Genomic DNA, 16,382 nt, shown 5'->3' on the forward strand with positions numbered 1-16,382 from the left:
CTTAATACTATCCCGGTGTAATGAAAATGGAACGGTCAAAGGCATTCCCTAATAAAATGATCATTGAAATCCATACATCAGAACCCTCGTAGAGCACCATATTTCAGAAAGATGTTTGAAGTGTATAGCTGTACCAAAGCTGGAGGCAGAACATTCGTCGATGGATTTGATGATCAGACTCCCAGTGAGGTTCCTCAATGAATGCAAATACTACTAAACCAGTCCTAAATACATACTGGTTTTATATGGATATGTTTGTGAGGGAAAAGGAGGAGTTCTTATCGCGTTGTTTATTCCAGCTGTTTTTGCTCTGCATTTAGGCATTTGCTTTCAAGGTTGTCCTTATTCTGACCAGCTGGTTCCTCACTCTGTGCAACAGAAACTTCAGACTGGTCCATCTTTGCGTTGGTATCAGCCAACTCCTCTGCAGCCGAGGTGGGGCCGTGCAGATCCTTCACGTGGAGGGTAGGATTGGTCATTTGCTCTGTGTCTTGTTGAGGGGCTGGTACGTTGCTGTCTTTGGGAAGCTCGGGGCAGTTGACAGGAGCTATCACCAAGGGAGGCTGAGGTAGGTCTTTCTGTAAATGGAAGATCACAGTCAGAATGATGGAAAGCAAGACTTACTGCGACAGTTATCAGGAGTGATGGTCATACAAGATGAAGACTAAAGGTCCATCATCTCCGTTATCGTTCTCCAGTAGTGGACACATGCATACAGTTGTCCTGTCTTTGTGTTTTATAGTACACACAGGGAGTTTTTTTTTTTTTCTTCCAGAAATGTTTTAACTGCTTTCTGCCTGATCCTTCTGTGCTGTTTTCGGATGCGCTCTGCCAATTACACAGGAACAGGCAAACAGCACTTTGGCACTTCTTCATTCTCTGGTTTTGCCCACCTTTACTATCAGTGTGCAACAACCGGCAACTTCCCCATCGCATTTCAGGTGATCTCAAGTATTTTTCCAACAATTAAATTCAATTCTCTAGAGGAAATCTGTGCAGGTTGTCACGAATAACAAAATAAGACTCACTGGGGGGAACCTCTAGCTTGATAGATTTGCTCTTCAAGTAATTATTCAAAATCTATAATCATGCAACACGATAGAAATTATTCCTTTGGGAATCAAATTAATTTCACTTGTACCACAGTGAAACAAAGCGATAATTTACTATATTGAAATAGATTTCTACCTTCCAAAGCAGTAGACTATGAAAAAACGTGAAGAAAAATATTTTAAGGACATATTTTCTATAATATTACTATATTATAGAAAAGATGATGTTTTATAACAACAATAATAGTAATTTCAGAGATCAATCCAGTAAAATTACAGCAGAATCAAGAAGGATAGACACGGCCTACTTTACTGTTCACTAGCCAGTCTGGGTGGCCATAAACAAAAAAAAAAAAAAAAGAAAACCTTACCGAGGCAAAAAAAGTATGTAAGAAAGCAAACAACCAAGCAAAACAAAAGTCTTTGGTTTTGTTTGATAATACTGCAATATTTTACTCAACTTTAATTCTAGTAAGGTTTTTATAATATTAGTATTTCTTGAAGACACTCATATCAAACTGGTATTCACCGCAAAGCCGCTGCCCGTCCAGAACATGGCAAGCTCCTTTCTCCAAAGAGCCACAGCAAAGCTCGTGAGCAGAGTACAGGGCACCAAGTAGAGGAGAGCGGGCTGGCCCATCTGCATCAACGCCAAGGCAACAAAGGTCACGAGAAGGCCTATGCCATACGCTGAAAGGAGACAAAGCCAACAAAAACGGTTATTCAGATGTTGCTCTGCTCAGGAACGACTCAATAATTAGCTAGATGACCGCGCTAACAGAAACTTTTTTCAAGTAATACGTCAAACAGTATCTCCAGAATTTTTTCAGGCCTCTTTAGACACAAGCATTATATACACAATCTAAACTTGGAATAACGCTTTACTTAGAGATACTACAGTTTTCCATTGATAATAACATGTTGCGAAAGTAGTGTGATCAGCAGAGTAATACGTCAAACAGTATCTCCAGAATTTTTTCAGGCCTCTTTAGACACAAGCATTATATACACAATCTAAACTTGGAATAACGCTTTACTTAGAGATACTACAGTTTTCCATTGATAATAACATGTTGCGAAAGTAGTGTGATCAGCAGAGTAATACGTCAAACAGTATCTCCAGAATTTTTTCAGGCCTCTTTAGACACAAGCATTATATACACAATCTAAACTTGGAATAACGCTTTACTTAGAGATACTACAGTTTTCCATTGATAATAACATGTTGCGAAAGTAGTGTGATCAGCAGAGTAATACGTCAAACAGTATCTCCAGAATTTTTTCAGGCCTCTTTAGACACAAGCATTATATACACAATCTAAACTTGGAATAACGCTTTACTTAGAGATACTACAGTTTTCCATTGATAATAACATGTTGCGAAAGTAGTGTGATCAGCAGAGTAATACGTCAAACAGTATCTCCAGAATTTTTTCAGGCCTCTTTAGACACAAGCATTATATACACAATCTAAACTTGGAATAACGCTTTACTTAGAGATACTACAGTTTTCCATTGATAATAACATGTTGCGAAAGTAGTGTGATCAGCAGAGTAATACGTCAAACAGTATCTCCAGAATTTTTTCAGGCCTCTTTAGACACAAGCATTATATACACAATCTAAACTTGGAATAACGCTTTACTTATAGATACTACAGTTTTCCATTGATAATAACATGTTGCGAAAGTAGTGTGATCAGCAGAGTCCATCCTGTGCAATTAAGTCATCACCTTAAGCAGTTGGAGGAAGGCAAAATAAACAAATGAAGTAATTTGCCTCATGTTGTATTTATGAAGTCAGATACAGACAATTATTTTGTCCATTATAACAAGTTCTTGTTGTCTGACCGGGCTTTGGCTGTTTCTTACTATCCTGCAACACCACTAAAAAACCCAAACAAGCCAGCTGTATGTTATTATTTGTTATTACTTTCTATTTAATTTCTGCGTATATTCTGCAAAAATTATTAAGTAGAACAGAAGCAGCTAGGATCTCATATTGTAATGATTTTTAGTTACATCTTCAGAACAATGAAGCTAAATCCAACTGATTTTTCCTCAGGAACCTGATGAAGAAAGATACGGAGGCACTGGAGCGTGTCCAGAGAAGGGCACCAGAGCTGTGAGGGGTCTGGAGCACACGTCCTGTGAGGAGCGGCTGAGGGAGCTGGGGGGGTTCAGCCTGGAGAAGAGGAGGCTGAGGGGAGACCTTCTCGCTCCCTACAGCTCCCTGAAAGGAGGGGGGAGCGAGGGGGGGTCGGTCTCTGCTCCCAAGGAACAGGCGATGGGACAAGAGGGAACGGCCTCAGGTTGTGCCAGGGGAGGTTTAGGATGGAGAACAGGGAAAATTTCTTCATGGAAAGGGTTGTCAAGCACTGGAAGAGGCTGCCCGGGGCAGTGGTGGAGTCGCCATCCCTGGAGGGATTTAACAGCGAGGCAGACGTGGTGCTGAAGGACGTGGGTTAGTGGTGGGTTTGGCAGTGCTGGGTTTACGGTTGGACTCTATGACCTTACGGATCTTTTCTGACCTATATGATTCTATGATTAGAACACTGTATGACTTTAAAAAGTTCTTCAATTTTTTTTTTTCAGGGCACATTATGATATTAGTGAGAGTTCCCTATCTCCAGTTGAAATATTTCTTCTTGTGATTCAAGTCCATTGCCTCAGATCTTATCCCTGTGCACTTGTACGAAAAGTCTGTCTGTCTGTCTTTTCTGCATCCTCACATTACGACAGCAACAAAATCTCCTTCTCTTTGCCTTTTCTTTTAAAATCGTGTGCTCCAGCCCTTAGCCATCTTGATGGCCTCCACTGGATTTACTCCAGTATGTCAATATCTGTCTTGCACCACGGATCCTCGTTAAGGCTCAGTCTTAATTACCAAATTGAGGGGAATAATCACTTCTCTCATACTGCTGACTCAATCTTGCTAACACAGCCCTGTATGTGGTGAGTTTTTGTTGCTGCAATAGTACACTGCTGACTCTGACACTGATACATTTTCCTATCAATTTCTGTAAAAAGTGTTTTGAAAGCACCAGGTAAGGCAAGAGTTTCATTTAAATATATATGAGAGGAAATTAGTTAATACGTGGTACTTTGAAATAAAACCATCTCTCTAACCCTGCTATAAGTCTCCACGAACCTTGCTATTTTTTTGGAAGAATTTCTAAAGCAGTTTGTCATGAAAATTTTTCATGACATTAACTGCACGCATCTTAAGTCTTCACTAGCATACTTTGTAACAAAGACAGCAGAAATCTATAAGATCCTATTCATCAGTCATCTTTAGTCCATGGCACGTAACTCTGTGTATTCTACCAACTAAAGAATAAGATTAATTTAGAGTTGTTACAGCCATCATAATACAATTCATTGCGTCACAGGTCACGGATTTTTATAATACACAAAAAGTTAAGAACAAAGTCAAAGGGGGCTATCCCTGAACCTGAATTCTCATATGCAATAAACTCAAAGATTCATCAATCAAGAAACCAGAATGAGTAGCTAAGCATGCATAAAGAGAGCATAGATGTGAGAGTAGGTAGTGTAGATGCGAGTAGTGAGACAAACCACGGTAACAAGAAGCTCTCCTTATATATGGCAGACAAAACAGCTCAGGAAAATAACATCAGAAAACCTGGTGACGGAAGGTCTGGCCACAAAAGCGCTTTGCTAAAATATTCTGTTTAATAATAAAGAGAGGAGAACAATAAAAAAAAAAAAAAAAAAGAAATTATGGCTGCGTCAGAAGTGTGGCCAGCAGGTCAAGGGAGGTGATTCTGCCCCTCTAGTCTGGAGTCCCCAACATAGGAAAGACATGGACCTGTTGGAGCATGTCCAGAGGAGAGCCACGAAGATGCTGCAAGGGCTGGAGCACCTCCACTGGGAGGACAGGCTGGGAGAGTTGGGGGGGTTCAGCCTGGAGAAGAGAAGGCTCTGGGGAGATGTTATTGTGGCCTTCCAGTCCCTAAAGGGGGCCTACAGGAGAGCTGGGGAAGGATTTTTACTGGGGCATGTAGTGATAGGATGAGGGGCAATAGCTTCAAATTGGAAAAGGTTAGATTTAGATTAGATATCAGGAAGAAATTTTTCACTGTGAGGGTGGTGAGGCACTGGAACAGGTTGCCCCAAGAAGCTGTGGCTGCCCCATTCCTGGAGGTGTTCAAGGCCAGGTTGGACGGGGCTTGGAGCAACCTGGGCTGGGGGGAGGTGTCCCTGCCCAGGGCAGGGGGGTTGTAGCTCAATGATCTTTAAGGTCCCTTCCAACCTAAACCATGCTATGATAATACGAGATCAGTGGTATGCTTTTAAAGGGAACAACTCCTGTAGATATTGCATTCAGGTGTCGCTGTTATACGTACCTATTGTGCAGGCTACAAAATAGACTCTGGACGACTGCACCTGAATATCAAATCTATGGCAATAGGCTACCAGTAAGCCTAGGAAAGGAAAGAACAATTACAATGTGCTTTCAACCTATTCACACGTTAAGATACACTAAACCATCACATGATCTAGAAACTTAAGACTTTTTTTTTTTTTTCTTTTTTAAAGTTATTTGAGCACCCTAAGTACTATGTCTAAGTACTATGACAGCATCTAAGTACTATGACAGCATCATTCAGGAGGCTGCAGAGCTTACAGGACAGTTATATCATAACACAAACCCAGCGCACTCTAATTAGAAGCACTCTAATAATAAAATTAACGTCTACAAATACACAGATCCTAGATACAAAACATCACCCCTTCCCTAATAAACAGTTGTAAAAATATAGCGTTCACAACAAGAATAAGGGTAAGTTCATCCCTTCCAGCTCCTAATAAAGACAAATATATGGTTAATGACTATGCGTATTAGAGGCTGGGGGAGGAAGGGACACAGAGAGGGATGACAGTTCATATTTCCCAAAATACAAGAAAATAAACAAATAATCTCTCAGAAGAAATCTGAAAGCCAGAAGATGCATACTTGTTTTCACCTGCAGTGGTGCCAGGCATACTGCTACGTACCATCTAAAGTCAAATTTGAGAGAACGTGTGGTAGAAACACTGGATGTTGTGTGACTAACAAAATTATGAAGTTTTGATTTGAGTACGCACATACCTGACCACTCATGTGCAAAGGACAAATAATTTCCTCTATCACCACACTATTAAATATGTTTTATACTACAAAATTAGTTGCTAAATCAACTTCTGAGATTTCTCTACGTTTCTTGACATCACTGCATGTGAAACCGAGCCATGTGAATATTATTTCTTATGGAAAAAGCAATCAGTGCAGAAAAAAAGAATATAAAAGATATCTTTACAAGTTTGTCAGCTTTACAGAAGTCAAATCACACTTCCCACTTGTAGCAGAAGTACAAGAGGAATAAACTAATATGACAATGTGACAATTCTCAACATGCTAAACAAGAAATACCTGGAACTAAAATGTCTCCAAATCCTAGGAGAGAAAAAGGCCTGTCGCACAGCGCCAACGGTGAGGAGTTCAGTCGTGGAACCTTCAGAACCATTGGGAGCTTGAAATGAGACACATACGCCCTATGAAAAGCTGTTTTGTCTACGGGCACCATCTACCAGAACTTGGTTGTGTTGTACTGAAACTGCAGACTTCAAATAAAGCAAATGTATTTTTTTTTTTTACATTATAGATCCTTATGTTTAAAACCTTTTATTAATATTACTAACAACTAACAAAATGTATTTAAGATAGGAGTGATGAAATACTTTCTAAAAACAAACCGCCAATACAACTCTGCATGACAGACATCTCAAAACACTATAATAATTTTCAAGTCCTCACATGCAATAGGGTATTAACTCTGCTTTAACTGCAGGAACATAAAAAAAATTAGATATGCTGCCACCACATGCATAAGAAATAACCATTTATATTTCATTCTACCGGTTGAAATAAAAGTCTCAAGAGCAAACACTTGAATAATTTTAAAAAGTGATTTTTCAAATCACTTTAAAGGCTTGTTTTCTCCCTAAGTGTTCCTATTTATTACATAATTTGCAATATTGAGGCACAGTATGGCAAGGTTCATTGCAAACACGTATTCTCTTCAGTGTAGTACATTAAAGAAACTTTTTCTTTTTTTTTCTCATGTTAGTGCAAGAATAATTTTGTCTACTTAAACTATCATCGTTTTATACCATTCCTTCTGTGCATAAAACTGAAACTAAAGGGGTACAAAAGACAAGAACGTAAGAAGTTAAAGAAATCAGTATGGTTTGATCCACTCATAGTTCTTCCTGCAAACAACTGTTTTCTTTACTATTTGCCCCTGTGACAGTATTACATTTATTGCTGTAGAAAGACCCAGCATCCTTAAAATCCTTCAATTAACAAAACCAGTTTTCCTACAGATCCATTTCTTATTTGTTTTGCACTCTGTATCTCATTATCTCCTACATCTCACGTACTTTCCTCCCCGAGTCAGCCGTATCATGTTGTACTGGCTGCTGTCAAACGGTACAGAACCACCAAATATTGACTTCTGCTTCCCCTCTGTCTCCAATTCACCTCTCTCTCCTTTGCCTATAGCCCCAGCTTTTCGTAAAGCAATTACCAAAAGCAGAGGGGAGGGGGAAGAGACAGACTGATCATGCAAGTTTTATCTATGTAGGTAAAAATGGATATGCTTCATTAGCAGTAAGTTATAGTTACAAACGTGGGTTTCGTGAAGCTGAGCTTACCAGCTTCTTCATACTGAAACCCTCTTAAAGATAAAGGAAGACCAAAGCTGTTGCGATGAGCCACTAAAACTCTGGTTTGCCCCCTCTCCAGAGAGCTCAGGAATGCTTATTATTAAATTATCATTACATTATTTTCAGACTGGTATCTCGATTTCAGCTTTGTGGTCTTTGAATTTTAGAGAAGTTGAAAGCGTAACAGCTGGAAGCCAGCACCGTGTTTTCAGGCTAAATACAGTACCTTTTCGTGCGTGGCAGAATCAGATGGGCCTGCAGCCACCTCCACCATTATACTCTCCCCGGTCTAAAGAAAAAAGGGGAAAATTGTAAATCAGCACTTCACTCAGCAGGTCTGGGATCATTTGGGAACACACAGAGAAACGGGTCATTACGCTTTGCTCTGTGAGCAGTGGGCACTAGAGGAGTACTGTACTCACCTTTGTTAGAAAAGGTGTGATAAATACAAAGAATACATCGTACACAAAAAGAACCAGGAGGAGCAAGGTACAACCCTGAAGGAAGAGACAAGATACTCGGTATTTACAACTATGCGTTAGTAAACAGCAAAGAATTAATAATTAGCAACTTCAGACTATTCAAGGCAAAAGCTAACAAGGACTGGGCAATCTTTAAGGTTGATGATCTTAAAGGGCCCTTCCAACCTAAACCATTCTATGACTGAAACAAGTCACCCATGCATTTTTCTTAATTCCTAAATATTTCATATGGAGGAATTGTGTCTCACATACACCATATAAAAGAAAGTAATTCTTAAGACACAAAATTACATGTTAGTCCCTAAAATTATTTATCATGTAAAATCCAGAAATGGTGCCATTTCGATTTGTTAGGAAATATTAAAGAGTTCTGCATTTTCTCTAGAGGATGCTAGGCACAGCTTGAAACGGGATCCACATTTTTTTGGCCAATCTGTACAGGGAAACAAATGTATAGGCGAAGATAACTTGAAACAGAGTTTGAAGAGCTGTCTAGGGGGCAACTAAGTGACTAATACTGACTTATCTTGGGATACTGAATACGTTCTGGAAGATTTGAAAAAACACCAGAATGGTACATCAATAGTGTGTCAAATTTGGAAGAAAACCCAACACACCAAAAGCAAAACAAAAAAGAAACCGAACAAAACACAAACCAAACCAACCAAAAAAACTCTACAAGCGAGTGTGGTGCGTGATTTACACACACTGCAGTGTGTCAACACCCTACATGGTGTTACCCAACACCATGCCTAACAATCCCACGCTGCTTATTGGTCTACATTATACTCATTATATCATGCTCTTCCATGCTACGTATGAACGGAAACGCATTTCCAAGCCAATGTACCCCAATACATGTGTCTCCTACATTCAACTATATACAGGCAAACATCCTCTTTTTGCGTCTGTTTTAACTTTCATACCTTAAATGTAGGCAGGCGAATTGTTTTCAACATGTAAAGACAGAAAGCGATTCCTAAAGCATCTTGCAGAACCCAGGCCCACCTAAAGAAAGAGAAGAGTAACATTTTTGCAGGAAACAGTAGGAAAGCCAAACAGAGCCTTGTCTTCACTAAGGACCTCCTGAAGACAGAAAACTTTATTAAAAGTACTTGCTTGAAATCAACGCTGTTGTCAGCACGGATTCACAAATGGGAAGTTGTACTTGATCAACCTGATAACCTTCTACAATGGAATGAGCTCCGGGGAGATCTTATTGCAGCCTGCCAGTCCCTAAAGGGGGCCTACAGAAGAGCTGGGGAAGGACTCTTTACTGGGGCACATAGTGATAGGACGAGGGGGAATGGCTTTAAACTGGAAGAGGGCAGGTTCAGATTGAACATTAGGAAGAAGTTTTTCACTGTGAGGGTGGTGAGGCACTGGAACAGGTTGCCCAGAGAGGTTGTTGAGGCCCCATCCCTGGAGGTGTTCAAGGCCAGGCTGGACGTGGCCTTGGGCAACCGGGCTGGTGGGAGGTGTCCCTGCCTACAGCAGGGGGGTTATAGCTCGGTGATCTTCAAGGTCCTTTCCAACTTAAACCATTCTACAATTCTATGAAGAGCAGCAGCGGTACTGTCTATGTAGACTTCAGTAAGGCTTTCCATTGAGAATCTCTGAAAAGAATCTCATAGAGAAACTGATAAAGTACGTATATGCTGGATGAGAAGACAGTGTAGTGGACTGAAAACTGGCTTAGCACTGGGGTCCTTCGGCCTGTGTATACGTGTACATCCTCACGTGCTGAGGGAAGCGTACAGTTGGGGCTGTTTCTTAACTGTTGGGTTTTTTTTTTGCAAGTTAGGTATAGAAGTACCAAGGCTTTTTGATTTGCTCTCGATTGCAAGGATCATAGAGAAGTAGGATTTAAGATATGAAACACTAAGGTTTCCCTAAAATTGCTAAGGTCTAGATGCAGATGAAAGATTACACTGTTGTGATCAATACCCGAGCACTTGCTGATGGAGCATTGGGTAGGAGACACTCAGGTCCTCTCCTTAGTCCTAAATATCCCAGATTGGACTAGCTCTATAGTACTTCTGTACTCCTCAGTCTGACACTTATTTCTCTAAAAGCTATTTCAGAGTTGGTGCTTCCCGGCTTTATGAATTCTGTCAGTGAATGATCCACAGCCTTAACACAGAAGATGGACCCCACAAAGGCAGTAACAGGCATTCAAGGCACAAACAAGACATCTTTGGTACCATCAGCAGAACCACAAGCCAGCATTTCAGTTCCAACACAGAATCCCTGACAAAGGGATGAAGAAGATGAACACATCATTTATACATGGAGAAATTGGAGCCTCTGGGAGAGAGCTAAGGGGTAAAAAAAAAAAAAAAATCCAAACAAAAAACCAACCCCCAAAACATGAACAAAAAACTAACAGAAGTAGTAAGAACATGCTAGAATCAGATACTGCAGCAATACTTGACATAAAGAATTATTTACTCATGACAGACAGCTGAGAGAAACTAAAGATCTTACAATAATCACAGCTCTCATTCTCTCTGAGAAAACGCACATGCAGACCATGACCTGAAGAAATAAGTTAGACAACGCGTGTCCAACCTTCCATACCACTTCTGAAAAGCTGCCTTAAGCTAGAGAGATCAGAATACAGACTGGGACTCAGAGAAAGTCAAGCTTAACAAGAGATAGTTCTCTGTAACTTAAACAAACAAGACAAAGATGAAGCACATAAAGAACTAAGAATTTCTGCCCAAGTCTCCAGTTTCTTTCCTGTCACGCCTAAATTCTGGATAAGTTTAGGCTTCTGCAGACGTCAGTTACTTGTACTATAAAGCATATTACAATTTCTAGCACACAAACTAAAATATACACTTACTGATCTTCGTTTCTGAAGATTCCCCAGACTACGCTGACAGAGATACAAAATACCGCCAATAGCAACATCCGGACCTGCGGACGCTTGTGAAAATAAGGCAAGTTGTTGTCTGGGATTCTGAAAAGGAAACACACCAAAGCTACAGTTGTCTGTGTAGTTACTCTGCTCCTTTATAAACACTTTGAAGTATGAAACCATCTTGTAAATCCCACACCTACCCAACATTATAAAAAAATTAATTTTGCTTATTAAAAATGTGTAAGTTGCCACATACCTGCACTTTCCCCAGGGGAATCTTCTCACAAAGGGAGACAGACAACTGTAAAGACCAATTGAGGCAGCCAGGCAGAATATTCCTATGATAACATAGACTGAGAAAGAAAAAGTAGTAAGTACGAGTAGTCAAAAAAGCCTGAATGAGAAGTAAGGCTTACATTTCAGCAATGAAAGTTAAAATTAGGAGTCTTCAAATAACTGTTGATTAGATTTATGCTCTTTAAGTATCTAATTCCAGCTCATTTTACTAAGGCGTACTTTATGCAACAAATCAAAACCTCTGTGCTAATATTCTTAAAGTAAGTCATTAAATTATAAGCCTAAAAGGCAACTTAAGGTGAACTGTTTATCTTCTCATTATGAATATAGGTGAGCATTATAAAGGAACTCTTAAAATGACTCAGTAGCAAAATGAATAAATATAAATGGGAGGCATCTTTCACAAATTCCTCAGAAGTTCCAGTGCATGAGGCTCTCGTTCTTTTGTCGATCAATTTGGTAAGTCATCAGTAGAAACTTATCATCTTTATAAAGATAAAAATATTGATCCTGGATCCCATAACTTAACTTCAAATTGAGCAATAATAGAAAGACAAGTATAGGTTTGAGACCACCTTTGACAAAAATAAAAAGTGTGAGACATTAAGTCTGTATCTACTTAAGAGGCTTTAATGTTTGAAAGAAGTTCTATGATTGCCTAGTCCAACCTCACTGATAGCGGGTATAGAAATCTACTCAGTGGACTGTCTTACAGGTTTTTAAATCATATTGGGATGAAGAAACATGGCAGAAGACAATTATTTTCACAGTAAAAATGTTCTTTAAATGATGGCAGCCTTGTGATATTGAAAATGTACCAATACAAATACAGCTTTAAGAGTACCTAAGTGGTCATAGAAGAAATAAAGGAGGACCAGCATCGAGCAGCACATCACTACAAATACACAGATCATTATTGGAGTCACATCAACCGTTTCATCATCATGTTTCTCTGCCCCATCATCACGTTTGTGCTTCATGTACCGCCTGAAAGAGTAACATGGCTATACTTAGTCCATTCCTTGTGCACCAAAATATGAAAGGGCGCTGAATCTTCAGCAAGAACTACGCAAGGTTGGAAAACACGACATGACATCAATGCCTGCATCGATTTCCACTAAAGTCAGTGGAACTCAACAATTTTACATGGATGTATGAACATCAGATATAACATAATGCATAAAACAGTAATCACTGCATTAGTTTATCAAGAGTATTATTTATCATTCACCAAGAACTCAGAATCCTGAAAATTACTGCAGAATGATTTGCTGACTTCAGAAGAAATCCTACAGTCAGGCTGTGTATATAAAGTAAATGTTAGAAATAAGTGTGGTACAGATGACCTCCTCCCTTCAACTCTACTTACTGGCAAAAAGTAACCATAACATTTCAATAAAAGATTCATAATAAACATTGTATATGTTAGCCATCCAGTCAGTTTGTTTTGCACTGTACTAGTAAAACCAGCTTTTATTTTTATGTTTTTTAACAAAAGATTTTTAATGGCAAATTTTCACAAAAGCCTGAATAGGAAGTCTATTACTACCCAGTTTTCCTTCTGAGCTTTTCAAATGTTTGGCTTCTTGACAATGCAAAATACTAAAACACTCTACAGGCAAATTATACTCTAATAGTTTCAGACAGTGAGAAAGCCAATACAAGGCTCGGGGCCTTTCAAATGTCACAACATTTTCCCATGCCAGCAATATAGACAGTCTCCGAACCCCATTAGCAGAGCTACCAGGTGATCTTTAGATAACACCAGGTATTTTTTTTTTTTCTGCAAAGAGTACAAGAAAACTGGCATACTACATTCCACTTACTCACTTTTTCACATCTCTGCTTCCTGCCCAGTAGCCTCCAATTGCAACAGTCCCCACAGCCATGACAAATATAATCACCATGTTATAGTCTAGCACAGGCTCATTTGGTGCATACATCGCCCCTTTCACTGAGCTGCCGAAACTCTGTGGAGGTAAGTACAAGTTATGAAGAACTTCCAAAAAGCTACCTTAGCAAAGGTTCAGTTATTTAGTTTTCACTAAGCAACCTCAGAATCGAGCTTTATTATAAATACTTAAGAGCAATCTATTGGCTCTACTATTACTCATATTTATTTTCAGCACCAGGCTCCATTTTATTCTGAAGCCGAGAAACAACCTCTGAAGAGATATGCTTTTTTTTTTCCCCCCAAAACATAATAATAATAATAATAAACTTCATGAGTACAACTCTCTACAGATTCAAAGCTCTTAAGATGGACTTCCAACACTGTTGCCCAGTGACTCATTTAAAAGTGATAATATAAATCAGAGCATTTAGTATCAAGTTTACCTTGCCAATATCTAACATATCGGTATAGCTGAGCAGAGCCACAGGAATATCAATCTCTTCATATTGACTCCGGTTACCCCCAGGAGGAACCTGAAAGACAGTTAAGACCAGGTAAGAATATATTAATTTCTGCAAATACTTGTAGTATTTTGGAAAATATTCTAGAAAGGAACATAATGACAGCAAAATCTCAAAGTCAAAATGTATGCCTGCTTCCAATAAAACGTAAGTCGTTAAAGACCATAACAGCAAAACGCAGGAACCAAACTTCCAGCAGTATCTTTTGCACATCAGGGTCCTGGGTTTATGGCTGATGTGCGCCTTTAGTATTGACTACAGTATTCAAAACTACTGGTTTTACAAACCATGCACTGGTGACTCCAGCTGAATCTAAAGCACTCAATTCACTGTGCTCTAGATCTCATTGAAGGTAGTAATTGGAGTTAAGAAAACCACCTCCTTCTTCGATTCCAGTATTTCATATGACATAAGGATAATTCTGGGCCCTTGACTAGGATGTTACATGGGCTCTGTGCAGCGCTCTTCCTGCTTAAATGAGTAACCCCTCTAGTTTTATTAATCCTTCCTTCAGATGCATTATTTCCACACACAGCTATGCAACGCATGCACACGCATAAACACACACACAATTTATTTGAAAGAGGAGCATCAAATACCAGCAATGAGCACTGAAGACAATATCTAACATCAGAGGAGCATCAGCAATATAGCAAGACGGGAGGAGACTTACCAGTCTCTCTCTACTAACAATCAGCAGCCCTCGAGCTCCATTTATCTGAGCAAGCCTCACTTTCTCGTAGAAGGTGCAATTCCCACGCATCACCATGGGGATTTGATTGTTAAATCCCCCATCAGGTACATCCGAAGGAGAACACAAAACAGATGCTGTCTGATCCTGCAGTTGCAAGAGCGACTGAAAATAAAGAAACCAGTTAAATACATACACATATATATATATATATAAAATAAAATTCTAAAAAGTCAAGAGCAGAAACCAGAGTTTCTAAAGGGTAATGTAGAACTTTCAAGTAATGGAGTGATAGAGTATTCTCAGAGAAACTTGAGAGCTGAAATAGTGCTGCCTTGCTTCACCTTATTGTACAGAATTCTGCTGCTAATAAAATTTGGGTTATGATCTGCACTTGCATTTTCTTCAGCACTGCTGCTGTTCTGATGCACGCATCCAGGATGTCGGAGGAGTAGAGCAAAGTGTTATAATTGCTAGGGTGGCTGAGATGTTGTAGGATATGAACAGCTAAAAATACAAACACAGGCAGGGGTAAAGTACAAAAGCACAGGCAACAAAAATAAACTTCCATTTTGAAACCAACTGTATCCAGTTAGCTGAGATTCTGGATCCTAAGCACCTGGATACTGGATTCTAAGCTGCTTCTCCCACTGCTTACAATTCAGAGATGTTGCAGGTCTGCCCCAATTCCTTAGTTTTGGCTCTCCTCAGACCCAAAGACATCTACTCTGGTATGTTTACACAGGAACAGCCCAAAGACACTTCAAGGTTTTAGAAATAACACTGGCACAAATTGTTCCTTGCAAAACGTACACGACAACGAGCATCTTGGCCCAGTTCTATTTGCAAGTCACCTGAAAAATGCAATCATCTGCCACATAACTGATTCTGGTTGTGAGCTATGCTAACAGAAGCAGGTCACAGCTCCACTCTTAGTTTTGAGAAGTGTCAGTTTTAACCTGAAAAGCTAACACATGTAACACTTTATATTAGAAACCCACAGCTATGTGATACAATACCAATTTTTTGTGTAACTGACTACTGTTTTAGGAGTGAAAGGTAAGGGTCAAGCTGTTAGTAGCTCCAAGCTTATTCAGAAAACTGCTGTCTCCAACCTGGCTCCTCCTTTAGGGACAACAAGATGTCTCTACATGCACTTCCTGGTCGTCCAGGTTTCAGGACAGCTTATCAGCTCTAGCAGAGCACAACACAAATGCAGAGTGAGCTCAGGTTGGTGCACTGCATCACCTCGGTCAATAAAGTTGTACTGCTGCAGTACTGGAGGGAGGGAGAAGGATGGATAATATGAAAGAAGGGAAAGGCAGAGGGAGTGCTGAAGAAGGAAACGGGGATAGGCAAAGGATACAGCATAGGCAACCCAAGTGCTCTGTGCAAGGCAGACCAGAACCTGTTGAGTGCTTCAGTTTGTTAGCTGCAAGCTACTCTGGACTATATTAGCTCCTGCAGAGCTACCGAAATGTCTCCAGTGAACTTTTATGAGGGTGGTTGAAACAAGATGTGCACAGCGCAGTGCCTGTCTCTCACAAATCCTAGAGTTTAAAATCTAGGGACGCCATGGGAAGTCTGCCTGGATCCAGTTGAACAAGACCTTAAGCCTCCCAAACCAGCTTCCTGCACTTCTGCGTTCCCACTTCTGCTGTTGAAGCAAAGAGATACAGTGTGCAAACACAGTCACTTCACGTTACAGAGTCAGATCAAGTGCAAGAGTTTATTAGGCAAAGGCAGCTGCAGCATCTGAGCTACCTGTGTAACTAGGGAATAATCTGTCTTTGCAAGAAACCCACCACAGGTAATTAAGACTTGATTATACATTGATAAGGAACATTA

The 16,382-nt window shown here is 39.8% G+C and overlaps 1 protein-coding gene across 1 annotated transcript in view; it reads right to left on the minus strand.

Annotated features, from left to right (window-relative positions):
• Window positions 1-502: 502 nt before the first annotated feature.
• The window catches only part of SPPL2B (signal peptide peptidase like 2B), a 30,674-nt gene continuing 14,794 nt past the window's right edge, over window positions 503-16,382 (minus strand). Inside the window, exons 3-15 of the mRNA XM_082495286.1 lie at window positions 14,517-14,699; window positions 13,766-13,855; window positions 13,259-13,398; window positions 12,273-12,415; window positions 11,388-11,484; window positions 11,114-11,230; window positions 9,192-9,273; window positions 8,206-8,280; window positions 8,010-8,072; window positions 6,489-6,588; window positions 5,422-5,499; window positions 1,514-1,742; window positions 503-578 (exon numbers count right to left, since the gene is read on the minus strand). Of these exons, the coding sequence (XP_082351412.1) occupies window positions 1,561-1,742; window positions 5,422-5,499; window positions 6,489-6,588; window positions 8,010-8,072; window positions 8,206-8,280; window positions 9,192-9,273; window positions 11,114-11,230; window positions 11,388-11,484; window positions 12,273-12,415; window positions 13,259-13,398; window positions 13,766-13,855; window positions 14,517-14,699 (1,350 nt within the window). The 3' untranslated portion in view covers window positions 503-578; window positions 1,514-1,560. The remainder of the gene's footprint in view (window positions 579-1,513; window positions 1,743-5,421; window positions 5,500-6,488; window positions 6,589-8,009; window positions 8,073-8,205; window positions 8,281-9,191; window positions 9,274-11,113; window positions 11,231-11,387; window positions 11,485-12,272; window positions 12,416-13,258; window positions 13,399-13,765; window positions 13,856-14,516; window positions 14,700-16,382) is intronic.

This window comes from Vanellus vanellus (genome assembly GCF_965231255.1).
Source record: "Vanellus vanellus genome assembly, chromosome: 25".
In the NCBI taxonomy this organism is placed as follows: Eukaryota; Metazoa; Chordata; class Aves; order Charadriiformes; family Charadriidae; genus Vanellus; species Vanellus vanellus.